This window comes from Mytilus trossulus, chromosome 6 (genome assembly GCF_036588685.1).
Source record: "Mytilus trossulus isolate FHL-02 chromosome 6, PNRI_Mtr1.1.1.hap1, whole genome shotgun sequence".
Taxonomy (NCBI): Eukaryota; Metazoa; Mollusca; class Bivalvia; order Mytilida; family Mytilidae; genus Mytilus; species Mytilus trossulus.
In genome coordinates, this window is record NC_086378.1 from 17,079,201 (window position 1) to 17,096,468 (window position 17,268).

Here is a 17,268-nt window from a genome sequence, read left to right on the forward strand (position 1 = left end):
GTATTGTGACGCTACAATGGACCTTTGACGTTCTACACAATCAACAAGATTTGTGTGTAGAAGCCATAAATGTCCCTTTGGCAGCAAGAGGGTTAAACTTAAATATGTGTCCAAATGAAGGATTTATTCTTGACAAAAAAAGAAAGAAAAGAGAAACAAATGATCCGAATCCGGAACACTTTTGGTCGGTTTTAGAAGAGGTAAATTTAATTTGTAAAAAGAAATTTGATGAAAACAGCTGGGGTGCTAAAAAAATAAAAGAGCAACTAAATAAGAAAATATTTGGCCAACTTTCTTTATGATGATGATACCTGTGCATTGTACCACAGAAGTACTAAGATTGGAGACAATCACAGAAGAGTTTTATCAAAAGAACAAATGATAGCTGAAATTAATGCCAACCATAAAATTGATCACCGTAAAAGTGACGCGGTGTATGAAACACTTAGAAAGACCTATTTTCCCGTAGTTCGGGAAAATACAAGATTACTGTTCAAGCAACATATAAAATGTTCCCAATGCCTAGCAGCTGTTGATCTACCAAAAACACAAATAACCAGAAGACCTATACCGGCTACCTATTCAAATAGTAGGTGGCAAATGGATCTGAAGAAAATGCCCCCATGCAAAGGTTATAATTATATATGCAACATAGTTGTCTGTTACAGCCGCTTTGCCTTTGGTGGACATCTTAAACAGAAGACGGCAAAAGAAGTGTCGGAATTGCTTCTGAAATTCATCTACATATTTGGCCCACCTCGGATTCTCCAGACTGATAACGGCAAAGAATTTAATAATGCTGATCTTTGTGCAGTAATTGATGAGTTTAAGACAAGAAAAATTAATGGTCGTCCGTACCATCCCCAATCACAAGGTTAGTCATAAAAAACTTTATTGTACTGCATTAATAAATGATAATTTAGTTTCACTTATTTATTTAAAAAATAAATACAAATACAATTATATTTTGCCTTTACATTTCATTTACAGGACTGGTGTACTTCTTTTTAAAAACAGGCCGTTCTTAACACAATTTTAATACCTTTTTCGTAAACAAACGACAAGTAAAAAAATACTAATTTACAAAATCATTAGCTCTAAATATATAATTACTAAATTATGTAATCTTAAATTATTTAAATCATTTAAATTATTGCCTCTAATGTTTCAAAGAAATCGACAATTGAACAAGCACAAATAAAGCAAAAACATATATGTCTACCCTTTATTTGTACAATACTCAGCTAATTGCTGGATAAAAAAAAATATGTACATTGTTGGAAAATATAACATTTATGTGGAGTCGCTAATAATTTGATTACAATATACATCTTTGTCAATAATTATAAGTGTGTTGTTGCTTTTTACATTTTAGGCAATATCTGCAAATGCAACTATAACTAGTAATGAGTCCGTAAATGGCGTAGAAAATGTTGAGGTTAGTACTAATAATATGTTTACATTTAGGATCATTTAGTATTTTGAAAACATTTTACGTTTTTTATTTTTTTTAAAAGTTCAATTGTCCAAAACATTTTGTAAATATCATTATACTTTTAAAATGAATACCCAATTTTAATATTAAAACATTTTTGTCATTGTAGGTCAATAATACTGTACAGACTTACGATAGATTGAACGAAATGATACCATCACAACAGCAACTCCAAATGTCTCAACCACTGCAAGATATCACAAATTCTCAAATGATGCGTAATATAAGTTTACATCAAGTACGTAAATTTTATCACTAAAAAGTAGTTTATAAAAATATTGCCTTAACACTATCAACTTCAATGGTATTTTTAAACATAATGTACTTTTATTTTATTGCATGGTAATAGTTGCGGCTTTATGAGTAAAACTCTTTATACAAATGTAAATCCGTAGTTATTTCTGCGTACTAAAGGTTATACAGATGTCATCTCTGTTATTTTGTTTATCATCATATACATGTTCATGTATCTGAAAATGCACTAACATTACTGAACTATTATATTTTTGTTTTAAAAAGTGAAAATATAAAAATAAGAAGATGTAGTTTAATATTCATCATGTTATGACAACTATCTAACAGAGACTAACTGATCAAAGAAGTTTACAAATATTTGTCACTGTACGGCCGTTGAAAAAAAGCAAAACTTATACATATTGATTAGCTATGTATAACTGAATGTCTTTAAATAACAAATTTATGTAAACAAAAACGAAAACACCAACGGCCTATTTTGTGTACAAATTTGAAAATTATCAACACTTTTAAGTTAGTTTTTTTAAACCTTTTCTTATTTGCTTTCAGTCAGAAGTTATCCCATATTATAAAGACTTGTATGCAAGAAAATTTATACAACGTACTGATTCTGGTATAAAACGATCGTTAGCGTACGTTTGAACGTTAACCAAACGTAACGCTAAAATTCCGTTTCATAAAACAAACGTACTTTGCGATGGTCGTACATTGCGTGCAAATCGCGAACGTTATTAGCGTGTACTTGAACCTATCGCAGATTAATCGCAGCGTCCGCAAAGATGGCCGTCGCATTACATATTATCCGACATAATGAACGCAGAGCAATGCGGAGGGAGAGAGTGTTTAGAGACAGGACCAATATCATGGACAGTTTGAATGATATTGAACTGATATCAAGATATCGCTTAGATAGGCGGAGTATTTTCGACTTGGTAGATGTACTTGCACCTCATTTAGAGAGGCCAACCCTTAGAAACTTCGCCATTCCCCCTTTGCATCAAGTTTTGACAACTTTAAGGTACTATGCAAAGGGGGGATTCCTGTCCGAGATAGGGGACATCCATGGTATAAGCCGGTCTTCTGTAAGCAGGATAATATCGTCAGTTACCACTTCTTTGGTTTCTTCTCTCATATACAAAATAAAATTCCCACTTGACCAGCCTTCTTTAAGAGAAATAAAGCAGGATTTTCATAATATGTCTGGAATGCCAAATGTTGTTGGGGCAGTTGATGGAACTTTGATTCCAATAATAAGACCAAGTGAGGATGAACAGATATTTGTGTGCAGAAAAAATTACCACAGCTTAAATGTGCAAGCCATTTGTGATGCCAAGATGAAGTAAGTATACGAAAATCAACTCTTCCACAAATATCTCCTTTATTGTATGGAGACATAGAATAAAAAAAGCTTCTAAATTAACGTGCATCTTCCATCAGATAACCATTATATGATAAGACGGAAGATTATGTCTTTCAGCAATAATATACTGTCTTTCTTATAGACTGAGAGTGCTATGGACTTAAAAGATGAATTATCTAGTATAAAAAACATATATATCTAGACTTAAATCATGTTTTTATATCAAGTTATGTTAAAAAAATCGTTTACCAAATATTTCGATCCATTATTTACTGTTGACGCTACATAATGGTGTCTTCTGTCACGTCCGCGTGTTTTAACAGGGAATGTTTGATTGTCAAAACAAATGTACTCCGGTCTTAATATAAACATTCATGTGTATGAGGACCATATGGATATTTTAACCATACGCGTATAGTCATAAAATTGAGAATGGACCGTTTGAGTATATAATTAACACGTTGACTTATAATAAAATAATTAATTTTTCATTAGGTATGACACTATCAAATTTTCTTTTTCTTTTGGATAATAATAAATAAACAAATATTAATATTTTCTCACTACCTAGGTCTTATAAATTTAAAAAAAAAATGTTTGACTGATTGTGTCGAAAAACTAAACTGATACTATGAATGCACATTGTCCGGGAAAAAAAATTGACTAAAAAAAAATATACATATATATACCGGAATGTAAAATGTTACCATCACTACAAAAGAGAGACGAACGATATCAGAGGAACAGTCAAACTCATAAATCGAAAATACATTTGCGATCTTCAAATCCCCAACTGATACCGTCGTAGCGTAAAATACAATACAGTTATCTCTTACTTTAAAAGGTAAATAAGTTTACTCAGATATTAATATGGTAAAAAATCTCTAAATTAGTAAAAAAAAAATTATGTACTAAATAGTATAAAGTAAATTGCTTGTTTTGGAGCACGGAATTTTTGGCCCCTAATTCAAGAATTTCAGAATGATCCATACATTACACTTAAGTTATTTGAAACTAGGAAAAAGCTTATTTGGACCCCTTTATAAACTGTTGGGAACACAACCGACAAAATCAATCCCAACCTTACTTCTTTGGTTTACTTAAACTAAAGTGATACCAATAAACAGACAAATACAGCTTCCATGCAACAAATAAAGTTGATCTATTGCTATTATTTTAAGAAAGAAAAAAGAAAAAAAACACGACACACGCAAAAATGTCTCACCTTCTTTCTCTAAAGAAATATAGGGGTGCCAAATTATGATAATGATCAGACTGTAGAGAACAGTTTTTAACATAAAATACTGAATAGAGAATAATGGAAAAAATATTTAAACGGAAAAAACAACCTTAGAAAGATAAGAATTCAAAATTTTAAGAGACCCTCATGTGGACTATCATGAAGGAATAGAAGGGACATATTTATTGTTAAATTCTGTATTTTTAGCAGTGAGAAATAATTATGTAAACAAATAACTATTTCATTTAGTTTCACAAGGATGGCACATTACTGCACATGGTATATAACATCATATGATGCTACAACGAAATAAATAAAATCGCAAACTGGTTTATTTTTGGTTGCTTAACATCCAGTGGCAAATATTTCATACATGTTCAAGACGAATATCGTATAAACATAAATTCTACCGCGAAAAGAATATACAATCTTATTCCTCCCAATTATCAGTCGTACTATATAACATTTGAATTGACCATTGGCCAACATATTCCAGGTTGAATAAAGTGACATGACACATGCGGCGGGTGAAATAAAATAACATTGGAGCACATTCTTTGGACACGTTTCGGACAGGCATATGGCATCGTTACAATGTCATATCCGCTTGCGAATATAGGGGTGGGGGTGGCCCGTCCACTCTTTTGTGTCTCGTGAGCATACCCACAATGTTCGGTGTTAACTTTACTCTTCCAAAATGTACAAACGCATGCTTCAAATCAACCTTCAGTATTTCTCTCAACATGAGTGATTCTTGCATTGTGTTTTTATGCCCCATTTATGGGCATTAGGTTTTCTGGTCTGTCCGTCCGTCCGTCCCTTCGTCCCGCTTCAGGTTCAAGTTTTTGGTCGAGGTAGTATTTGATGAAGTGGAAATCCAATCAACTTGAAACTTAGTATACATGTTCCCTATCATATAATCTTTCAAATTTTAATTCCTCATTAGAGATTTCCCCCCATTTTCACAGTCCACTTAACTAAAACGATAGTGCGGATGGGGCATCCGTGTAATGGGTGCACATTCTGTTTTTTTCTCATTTCCCATGATTGTCTTTACAAAATGACAAAATATCATTGTATCATGTCAAAGTACCATCATATAATGTTAAAGTACCATGGCATAATGTCAAAGTACCATCGTATAATGTCAAAGTACCATCATATAATTCTGAAGTACCATCGTATAATGTCAAAGTACCATCGTACAAGGTCAAAGTACTATCATATAATTCTAAAGTACAATCATATAATGTCAAAGTACCATAGTATAAGGTCAAAGTATAATCGTATGTCAAAATACCACTGTAAAATGAAAGTTTTTACCATAATATAAAATAGAAGATGTAAGATGATTTCCAATGAGAAAACTATCCGCAAAAGACCAAAATGACACAGACATTAACAACTATAGGTCACCGTACAGGCTTCACAATGAGCAAAGCCCATATCGCATAGTCAGCTATGAAAGGCCCCGATAAGACAAAGAAAACTAAGGCAGTTCCGGCGTTCCATACGAAAATGATTGTTTATTCACACAGGGAACATACTGATAGATCTGAGAACAATATTTATGTATTTTATTTATTACTATTTGCAAACAAGAGTGCACACACTGAAATGTCTCGCCTTCTTTACTTATCATTGATATTAGGTTGATAGTCCTAAATATAAAGCTTAAAACTGTCACATTACTTAACATTAACAAAGATAACAAAACAAAGACCAATGAACCCTAAAAATGAGGTCAAAGTCAGAGGAGCAATGCCAAGCAGACATGTACAGCTAACAACGCTTCCATACAACAAATATAGTTGACCTATTACTTATAGTTTCAGAAAAATAGACCAAAAAACCAAACTTTAACACTGAGCAATGAACCATGAAAAATAGATCAAGGTCAAAATAAAACCTGCGTGACTGACATAAAGATCATAATATAGTAGATCTATTGCATAAAGTATGAGAAAAACACACCACAACACAAAAGACTAAACTATAACCACTGAACCATGAAAATGAGGTCAAGGTCATATGACATCTGCCAGTTGGACATGTACACCTTATAGTCCTTCCATACACCGAATATACTAGTCCTATTGCTTATAGTATCTGAGATATGGACTTGACCACCAAAACTTTACTTTATTCACTAATCCATGAAATGAGGTCGAGGTCAAGTGAAAACTGTCTGACAGGCATGAGGACATTGCAAGGTACCCACATACCAAATATAATTATCCTTTTACTTATAATTAGAGATATTTCAACAATGAAAAAAATCTGAACTTTTTTTTAAAGTGGTCGCTGAACTATGAAAATGAGGTCAAGGACATTTGACATTAGACTGACAGAAACTTCGTAACATAAGGCATCTATATACAAAGTATGAAACATCCAGGTCTTCCACCTTTTAAATATAAAGCTTTTAACAAGTTAGCTAACGCCTATGTAAAGCTTTCTGCTACAAAAGTTGCAGGCTCGACAAAAAAAAATACAAAGCAGATAGAAAGTAAAAACACAAAAATACTGATCCAGAGGAAAATTAAAAAAGGAAAATCAAAATTCAAAAGGGAAAATCAACAGTCCAAACACATGATAATAGTGTGTTAAGGTTGTTCTTGTAAACAATATACACACCAATTATTCTACTCAATTTGAACTGGTATCTGCATTGGCAAATCCAGGGGGGTTCCAGGTATGGACCTCCCCTTTTTTTGGCCGATCAATGCATTTGAATGGGGACATATAATTGGAACACACACCCCTTTTAGTCCTGGGTTGGGACCCCCTTTTAAAATGGCTGGATCCGCCCCTGTATCGAACACCCCCATTTTTTAAATGGCTGGATCTGCCCCTGAATCGGTATTTTGAAGCAAATAAGGACACTGGTTATGAACATCAAAAATATTTTTCACATTAAATAAAAGTAAGATATAGATTTTCAACAGCTCTAAAAATTAGAAAACAATTACTTTGAGTATTGGACTAAATACATAGCCCATTATATTGGTGATTAAATGACTTTTACCTTTTCAGATATTCTGCAACATAATGTGACCCATTATCAGATTTGTGCACTAATATTTTTATTTGTTACATTTCCAAATAACTACAGCTAGTGCCTTTTAATAATCAAAGCAAACATGACACATGATTGCTATTTATCAGCTGATTTTGTTGATTTACAGCTAATATTCTAATGAATGTATATCAAGACTTTGATTAGCTTGTTTTTAAGTATAAGTATGACATATGGCCTTAATATTTCAGATTTACCAATGTAGTTGCAAAATGGCCTGGAAACACACATGACAGCTTCATAATGCAGAATTGCTCTTTAAGTGAAAAATTCGAGAACAAGCAGATAGACGGCTGGCTTTTGGGTGATTCAGGATATCCCCTGAAACCATGGCTGTTGACACCCTTCTTAAATCCATCATCAAATGGAGAAGAACAATACAACAGATGTCATAAAAGTACCAGGAATGTAATTGAGAGAGCCTTTGGACTTCTGAAATCCAGGTTCAGGTATACAAATTGTTCAAATGCACAGCCTGTGGTACTACATGTACAATTAATAAAAAGATATGATGACTTATTTCTTTATATAAGTATACAAAATCATAACCAAGTCAAAAATGATTCACCTACATCTACCAGTTATTCTAATATGACCTGCTTCTTTTGCTTTGAATACAACGTCGTTATATAATTCTATTTTCAATATATATATACTTAGCGCAGACTCAGTGATATACATATTAACGGATGTTACAATATACCTCCCACGTAAAAACACCAGTTTTGGAACTTATTTGGATTATACTTAAAAGAGTCAATAATTGACGAACTATACTGGTACAACTGTAATTTGAGAAATTATTGCAATGATTTTATTACATTTTTAAATTTCTTATATGAACTAAACAGAAATTGTCTCAATACTGCAAATTGTGATCTAATTTAAGTTCAAAATCAGATCATAATTTTAGTCCAAAATTAGATCACAATTATAAATGCATACACTTATTTCTAAATTTACAGTTTTCTCAAACAAGAAACTTAAGGATATATAGGGTATCTTAACATCACACTTAATCAGTATTTGCACAGTAAAAACATAGAGGAAAGCAAAGGAATAAAACTGTCACAAATATTGCATCAATACAGTTCTTTTATTTTTATTGTCAAGTACATTAATCAATTATAAAAACATGTATTATACAGAATGAATTCAAAGTATTTAAAATGACTTACAAATTTGCTATATATTAGGCAAAACATCAGATGTAAAGAGTTGTGTTGCATAAAAAAATGTAAGTTTTATTACACAAACAGAAAATGTGCGTAAAACCTAAACTGTTGTGACTAACCTGTTATACATGTAAATTGAAAGAGACCATCATATTTTCTTTACAAAATATGCTTTACAATTTTAAGTAAATGATTTAATTCATTATTCCAGGTGCTTACACAAAACCACAGGATGCCTACACTTCATCCCAAAAAAGTTTACCAACATTGTTGTAGCATGCTTCATACTTCACAACATTTGCATAGACAAGTCTATTCCACAGCTGGATGAACTACTGGAAGATGACAATCACGAGAATGACCATGAGCAACCAGAGGTTTTCAATGTTTTCCCTGATGGTTTTAACACACGTGCCTCCCTTGTGAGACAAAGGTTCAACTGAACATGTCAGTTACACATAGTGTTCAACCATCATTTAATTTTAAATGCTAGTTTAAGGATATATATAGAGTGACATTATCTCATTAGTCTTCAATAGAATTAATAAACGGTAATAAAATGCTTGTGAATAGATGGACCTTTTATTACTTATCTGTTTTTGAGTATGAACAATTATCCTGGAAAAATACTTAAAAATAAAACTTATTCATGATACAATAATGAATAATCAATTTGCTTGTACACAGAGTAGGGATAAATTTGACCTATTGCTCATTAACTACAGATAACTTTTCTGCTATAAGTTCAAAAAATTTCAGTTTCTTTCTTTCCAAATCATTTCTTTCCTCCATCAACTCTATTTTTCTTTTTTTCAACTGTAACTTTTCCTGTTCTATTATCAACAATTTACTGGTAGAATCACTTTCCACTGTCTTTCCTAAAAATAATGGTATACTATTCAACAAATTATTGATTTAAAAATATTCTACTTCCTACATTGAAAATTATTTTTTTTTTTTTTTTGCTCTGATATTGTATCATAATGTTTAAAACCACAAGTAGAAGGTTTGGATTCCTTTAAATGGGTCATGGAATCAAAGTTAGTAATAAAGGGCCAAAAAAGGGGCCCAAAACAAGCTTTTTTTCAACTTGTGTGTAATTGTATTGATCTCTTTTAAACTGTACCACAATACTCCATATAACAATGGGGAGGCTGGGATTTAGTTTTGAAAAATCAAAAAATAGGCAAAATGGCCATCACCCCTATCTTTAATTATTATTTTATCGTAATAAGGTATCATTTGCTGAGCACCATTTTCTAGCATTTTGTAGATGAATATATAAGCTTCATGAAATATTATATTTTATTGAAAATAAAACATGATCTTACAAGATTAAAGCCTTTAAAAATATACAAATTTTGCTGAATCAGCATTTTTTCAAAACCATGCAATTTCATCCTGTCAGTAGGGGTATTGAGAAATCTCACAACTTTTTGAATTATCATAATTTCCTTTCATTTCAAGTTGTTTGTTGTATGTTATCTTTGAGCTAAAATTTCTCTATAAAACAAAAACAAATCAGGTCAAAATACCCTAAAATAGGCTTAAAATGGCCATTTGTCAGTACAGAAATGGACAATTTTTGAATGTTCAGCATACACAAATAATGGCTGAATATTTTTTCAAAATATTTTGCACAAATAGTTATTACATATAAGGTATCTAAAATACAAAATATCAGCCTGATTGGAATATTTTGGATTTGGACCGTTTTGCATGGTTTTATCACAGACTGGCTCTTAATAGACAACTGTAAATTGCCTATTATTGCTTTATACATCCCTATTATTAAAACTTTGGTGGATAGTTGTGTTATTTGCAATCTTCTTTTTTTATATTGTCATTATATGAAATATAATTCCAGTTTATGCATTGCTTCAAATATTATACTAGTATTGAAACCAATATTTCATAAAAATAACTAAAAAAAAATATTATTTAAAATTTCACTGAAAAAAATAACATGAACATTCTGAATTTAGAATAAAGCTGATATAATAGAAACTATATACTAGGCATACCAGTCCTATTCTTTGATGGTGGTGATGTTTGTTCCTTGAGTCTGCTCTCAATACCACAAAGTGTCTCTTCATTTTCGTTAACTGAGAAATAAAAATAAAAACCAATGAAACTATTTTTAAGCTTCCATACTATAAAGTATATTCATAAGCTACTTAATCGCAAACATGAACTAGTGCAAATATAAAGTTACATGTCATAATAACTAGCTTGAAGATTATGTATTTATAATTAATTCAATATTTCCTATGCCTCTGAAAAATTTTCTTCTCTAATTTTATTGTCAACAGTAACATAACATTTTGCACTCATACTTGTGACTTAAAACCAATAGTCCAAGCACAAACCTTAAATTAAACTTGTTTTTTTTCTAAATTAAAACAAAAAGGGTTTCTACTGTATCAAAGAAATGTGGAAGCCTTTATGACATTTTATAATTTAATGAAGTAATAGTATTTAAAGAATTTTCTTTAAAGGGGCACTAGCTTCAAGATGCTTAAAAAATGAAAGTAAGATATGGTTTTGTTCAATCAATGATAAAGGTGAAATGGTGAAATAATAATTGCTTTTAGTTGCCAAAATGGTTGAATTTGGTCAAATAAATCTATATAATATTGATAATGACTTATTCACTTGCAAGTGAATAAGTCAACCTCATTAAATCCGTATTCATGTTAACTTCAATTAACCCCTTAACTAGAGATGGACAATGCATGTTTTGTATGTGTACTGTTTATTTAAAGGAAAGGAATGTAAACATTGAAAGTGAAACAAAGGTAAATCATTTGATGACTGATTCAATTCACTAAAAATCTTTCTTCTACATGTTAAAACGACAAGAAACATATATTTTTAATCTATAAAATGAAATTAAACAGACATATAAAAATTCAAATGCACATGTTGGCTTAATCTATTTATATCTAATCATTGGTATATTTATGTTTACATCTCTTATATGGTCATCTGAGAACAACTCAATATTTAATTTGATGGAGTCTAGACTAAAATACACAAGAAACCAAACTTCATATTATTGACCCTATCCTCTGTAAACTACACTTTTGATAGTTTGGATAAATGCTATACACAGTTATCAATAAGATATGAAAATTTGACTTAAATCGGTGACCATGACTTTGACCCATTAAGTAGGAAAATATATATATGTAATTAAGAATTACTTCTGATTTCCTTTCCAGTCGACAAGTCTATCAAAATATTAACATTGTCATCAGCACTTCCAATTGGATCTGTTTGTTCATCTATTAAAATAATCAAAATTATGATAAATTACTACAATTAAATCAATTTATTACATTTGTTGCAATGAATTACATTGATTTCCCAGTTAGATAAATCCGATAATTTCACATGTGAAATAAACATGGTTATTTCACTCTCTGACGTAAAACAACAATAGGCGCTGTCAAGACGTTGATAACGTCGAAACAAAACATGCGTAGGAAAACCATATAGTTCCTTACATTTTCTATATTAATTTCATAAAAAAAGCAATTTGACAATGTAATAAAAAGTTTTTCTAATTGCCGTATTTGAATTTCAAAAATAAGACAACTTGTGACCGAACGCCGCACTCGGTTAATCCATGCGTTGTCTTATTTTTTATATTCAAATACGGCGATTAGTTATACTATAAGTGTTTGTATTTGCTGGTTTGCAATCATGTTTTTTTTTTTGCTAAATATTTTATTGACGTGGTCTTCTTTAACTTGAACATAGACTTATATTTCTAGTAATGATTTGACTATACCTTAACCCTTTCCTCCATTGAAATATTTTTTTAGCATACTTGATTTGCATAGGATTTTTTTAATAAAATGCTGAACATAGGCTTTAAAGTATTAAGGCATTGCGAAAAACAACTATTTCATCAAATAAATTTAGGTCAGATATTCCTATGATATTTCTTTTCATAATGGATACAAACTTTATTAAGTCTACTGCAGACACTTTGTAGTCAAAGCCTTTCAACTGAGGTACTACACAAGCATAAAAGGCGTCATTATGGAGTAAAGGGGGTGGCGTCAAAAGGCGTCATTATGGAGGAAAGGGTTAAGTTACTTTTTAAAAGAAAGTGATTTTATTTTGTAACACACTGTTATGTTTTTTTTAAACAACAAAAAAGTTTTGGAATAAAGCACATCTCTTAAATTGTACAGGACTTAATAAACCCTAAATGAAATGTATGCCAGATTTGTCATTTTATATTCAGCAGTGAAATTGTACAAGTTCATGTTGATACTTACTCTGAGAAACAGGTAACTGTAATGTTGGGATGTTGGTCATGTCTGGAATCTGTACTGAGGACTCTAATGATATCAATTTAAAACAAAAAGATATGATTATTAGAATTGACAAAATAAACTTATGTTTAAATATTGTACATGAAGGTATTTGTTTGTAAACGAATTGTATTATTTGTTACATATATGTATACTGAAAGAAAATGTGATTGTATTTATAGTTTAGAAATACCTTCCTTTTTTTACCAAAATGAGTGCTACAAAACTCAAAAGTCATTAATTTTAAAATGGTCATGTTATCTTTCATACCTTTGATATAAATTTTAAACCTTGTATTGTTAGGTTTCTGTCTAATTTACAAATAACCTGATTCAAAGATGTAGGAAAGACACTTATTATTGTATTCGTCTTAACCCTTACCATGCGGGCGGACCCTAATAACCGTTATTTGGCTCCAATGGCATTCCATACTTTTAGAAGTCCACTTTATGATACTTATTTTAAAAGTTATGCATGTTCCGTCATCCTGAGGCTATCCATATTCACGTTTCTCATGTATAAGTAGCAGTTTGAGCACAAATACGGACTTGAAAAATTGAAATTGGCTAAAACAAAGCCTCCTCACTCCGACCCGTGATCACCTATATTAGATTTAAAGAAATTAATATGCTACAGCAACAGGGCTAAGCTCATTTGCATATTTTTGCAAATAAACAAAAATTAGACATTTTCTAAAAATAATTCCGCATGGTAAGGATTAAGTTAATTCAAAATTGATTCATGTATCATGTTTAAGTTTAACTTACCACTGTCAGTGTCAATACCACCAGTAATTCCATAGCATGCAACTTTGGGAATGATAGAAATTATCTGTAAATAAATGTTTATATATATATATATATACGTTGAACAGATTTAAAATGTGTACATAATACAAAAATAAGGCTGAAAGTGACCAAATATTTATTTTCAATATGAATAATCACATTTTGTCTAGTATTTCAAAATAGGATGGTTCATAAAAGTTCTCCATAGGCGTGATGGTATCCCATACATACATTTATTCATGTAACTATCTAATTTCTATTGTAATTTATCTTTTATCACTATATTCAATTCAATTGCTACATGTATATACTTCATATCAGATAAGTGCTATTGTTGTTTTTTTTCTTCACAGCTACCTCTATCCTTTTTTATTGGGTAAATATTATCAAATTGAAAAATTTATAATAAACCATGAATTTGACTGGAAGTTCAAGTTGAACCCCTTATTATCAGTGATGATACATGTACATAAATAGACCCTCAAATCAGACACATTGTCTTTTCGGCATAAAAAATGCTTAAATGTGTGTTTTTCAGTTTGTTTTCATGCACAATTATTACCGAGATTAAACAAATCTTTTTGGAAATAATTAAAAGTTTTTTTTTTCAAATTGGGATTTTTTTCAAGGGGATCAATTTAACTGTATCTGTACTTCAATGTTTAATAAATGATTCATAAAAATGTAAGATGGAACTTGTTCGAATTAATTTGAAAGTAAGCAAGATATTGTACTGTAATGGGTCTTATTTTAAATACATGAATATGTCATGTATGTACTGTAATAAGAAATCTGTTATAAAAATTTCATATTCATTAATTTTACTTTTTAAAAAGCTGGTACAACATGCATGACATGTTTATATAATTGTGAAGTATTAGAATCCATTGCAATATTATTCTCATGAGCACTAAAATCACACAAATTGAATTGATGTACTAGTACAATATATACATATATATATGTAAGGATTGAAACTACCATTTGTGTCAGATTATTACGTATTGAATATTTCAATGTCAATAAAATTTGTCATTATATGTCCTTTATATTCATATATTAATAACAATAATGTTTAAATTACAACAATAATAAAACAACAAAATAATTCAACCTTTAACTCCAGTGGTGTTAAAGCAGGTGGTGCTGGTCCACCACCTGTCAGATTCTGGAGCCTATTTCTTTCTGACTCCTTCTTCTTTGATTTCAGCTGAAGATCCTGCCATTTGTGCTTCACCTCTGTTAAAGTTCGTACAACAGAACTAATTGAATTGACTCTATTTAGATGAGAGAAAAAAAGAGCTGTTACTTCCATATAGTTAATAAAAAAGTATTTGCTTTAATATAACAAATATTTCTTGATTAAAAATAACATATATATAGGTTTAAACCAAGATATTGTCAAATGAAATTGGATATCCTATATTTATCAATTCATGCTTTTAATTATATATCATGTGTTTCAAAGATTCAACCATATAATATCTGTGGAACACATCCTGCTATTAAGTTAATTGAAAACAATTAACCTGAATTTATAATAAATTAATAATACCATGGTGTAAATGAGTAACATTAATTCAGGCTTACAGTAACACTGAAGGTGTATTTAAACATATCAGATGTGTCTGGTAGAAATTGACCTTTTGCAAGTTAATGTGAATATGTACCGAGACATATAAATATTAAGAATACATGTCTCTGATAGGTACATGTACAAGCATAATAATACTCTGATATATTTGGAGCTTTAAGCAATTTTGTAACAACATGATTACATTGTAATACAACCAGTATTGTCACCACTGTGATTGTCACAGATTTAGTTGTTAACTTGGTATTTTTTTTAATGGATACAGTTCAACAAGGTAAACAAATGCTGGAGTTTCTCGATGCATTGAAGATCTATTGGTGACCTTTGGCTGTTGATTGTTCTATGGCTGAATTGTTGTCTCTTTGACACATTCCCCATTTCCATTCTCAATTTTTCAAACATTATTTTCTGTTCAGATATTGGCTATATCAGGACGTAGGGACACATACAAATGTTTGTCCATTGCCAAATTCTTGCAAGCTTCTCCTTAATGTTGTATCTCTTACAATTAAAAGACCGAAAAATTTAACAGTGTTATGGTTGTAACGAATCCAGGTCCGTCCGCCCTGATTCTGGTTTGCCCTATTTTCTGTTCGCCCTAATCATAATTCAATCAACAGTAATTAATAGTAATAATAAAATAAAGTGTAACAATGCAGCCAAGAATTTTATTTAATTAATATAAATTTGGCAATTTAACTTTTAATAGATATACATAAATTTTAATATACATGTATATATACAATAATATAGTTTGTATGATGTAACATATACATATCATAAATGAATGTAGGGCAAACGAACCCAGGGCGAACGGACTATCAGGGCGAACAAACTCAGTGTGAACGAACCTAGGGCGAACATGTTATCATGGTGAACGATTCCTCATATACCGGTTGTTACCATTTGATAACCATACACAGATTATTCAATGTGATGAGTCAAACATTAGTTTTATTAACTGATTATTATAGTCTAGCATTTGTCTACTAGTGAACTGTTGTTTTGTCTGTTTACCCTTTTCATACTTTTTCCTTTCTAGCTATAATTTGCGTTTTAGTAGTTTTTTATATTTAGACTTATGTCAGGAGTGTGAACAGGTTTGACCGTTTGGTGTTCCTGATTCCTCGCCTCTCTTTTTTTACGGGACACCTCAACGACTATTTGATTAAAGTGTCCGCTGTTACTGTAGTGCTACATGTGCTTATTGTAATAGTACTTATCCTTTAAAATGTAAGCCTAATAGTGTCGAGGTAAATTGTGTTCTAGAAATTAAAACAGGAAACAGGAAGTGTGCATATTTAAAATACATATCAAAAGCGGTTAGTGATCCTTCCCGTTTCCGATATTTAGGATAGGAAAAAAAATTGACCATGATACAGAATATATATTGTGGGGAACGAACAGGTAGGTCTTCAAATGGTCTACTTGACTGATTTCGGTTTACTATTAGTGTTTGCATTCATCTGACAAATTATTAAAAGAACACTCTTTTTGTTACTGAATTGTTGGTTTAATTCAATTTGTGTCTGTTTAAAATATTCAGTGGTGTGTACACATACTTTTGAACAATACTTGTCCAAAGAGCCTTCTTTTTATGCTGGTCTAAATAGGGAGAGAGTGCTCCAAAAAGATTCGAATAATTGTCTTGCACTCCCTCCGCAATAACATCTACCTCCTCACTGGAAAAGTGAGGTTTTCTCGCACTGATTTTTTTTTCCATATTGTGACTCTCAGATATTGTTATTTTCGTCTGCTTATTTCTATGTTACATACCTTCAATGAAAAAGAGTGCTGCTTTCGGGGATTCCCGTGCTATAAATAAATAGCGATTGTCTAGCGATCAAAAATTCTAACGATTCTTCTGCGTACGGTTTATGAAACACACGTAGACGTCATCGTTATGTAGTCGTTAGTTACACGCTTAAATTAACGTTAGTCGTTATTAGCGATT

The 17,268-nt window shown here is 31.0% G+C and overlaps 2 protein-coding genes across 2 annotated transcripts; one reads left to right on the forward strand and one right to left on the reverse strand.

Moving 5' to 3' along the window:
* Positions 1 to 2,431: 2,431 nt before the first annotated feature.
* On the forward strand, positions 2,432 to 9,047 carry LOC134722366 (putative nuclease HARBI1). The gene is made up of 3 exons (XM_063585982.1): positions 2,432 to 3,089; positions 7,621 to 7,878; positions 8,816 to 9,047. Exons 1-3 carry the CDS (start codon positions 2,530 to 2,532, stop codon positions 9,045 to 9,047), a joined length of 1,050 nt encoding a protein of 349 aa, XP_063442052.1. The 5' UTR covers positions 2,432 to 2,529.
* Positions 8,087 to 15,949, reverse strand: LOC134720868 (uncharacterized). Its single transcript, XM_063583422.1, has 6 exons — positions 14,835 to 15,949; positions 13,700 to 13,763; positions 12,897 to 12,959; positions 11,811 to 11,891; positions 10,629 to 10,709; positions 8,087 to 9,482 (listed from the first exon to the last, which is right to left on the reverse strand). Exons 1-6 carry the CDS (start codon positions 15,033 to 15,035, stop codon positions 9,310 to 9,312), a joined length of 663 nt encoding a protein of 220 aa, XP_063439492.1. The 5' UTR covers positions 15,036 to 15,949; the 3' UTR covers positions 8,087 to 9,309.
* Positions 15,950 to 17,268: the final 1,319 nt, after the last annotated feature.

What these genes read in the sequence shown, in the direction of transcription:
- LOC134722366 (XM_063585982.1), top strand. Translation starts at nt 2,530, where the DNA reads ATGGCCGTCGCATTACATATTATCCGACATAATGAACGCAGAGCAATG. An exon ending in ATTTGTGATGCCAAGATGAA is followed by an intron (nt 3,090 to 7,620) that starts GTAAGTATACGA and finishes TTAATATTTCAG; the next exon opens with ATTTACCAATGTAGTTGCAA. An exon ending in CTTCTGAAATCCAGGTTCAG is followed by an intron (nt 7,879 to 8,815) that starts GTATACAAATTG and finishes TCATTATTCCAG; the next exon opens with GTGCTTACACAAAACCACAG.
- LOC134720868 (XM_063583422.1), bottom strand. Translation starts at nt 15,035, where the DNA reads ATGGAAGTAACAGCTCTTTTTTTCTCTCATCTAAATAGAGTCAATTCA. An exon ending in TGGTATTGACACTGACAGTG is followed by an intron (nt 12,960 to 13,699) that starts GTAAGTTAAACT and finishes TGATATCATTAG; the next exon opens with AGTCCTCAGTACAGATTCCA. An exon ending in ACCATCAAAGAATAGGACTG is followed by an intron (nt 9,483 to 10,628) that starts GTATGCCTAGTA and finishes CATTATTTTTAG; the next exon opens with GAAAGACAGTGGAAAGTGAT.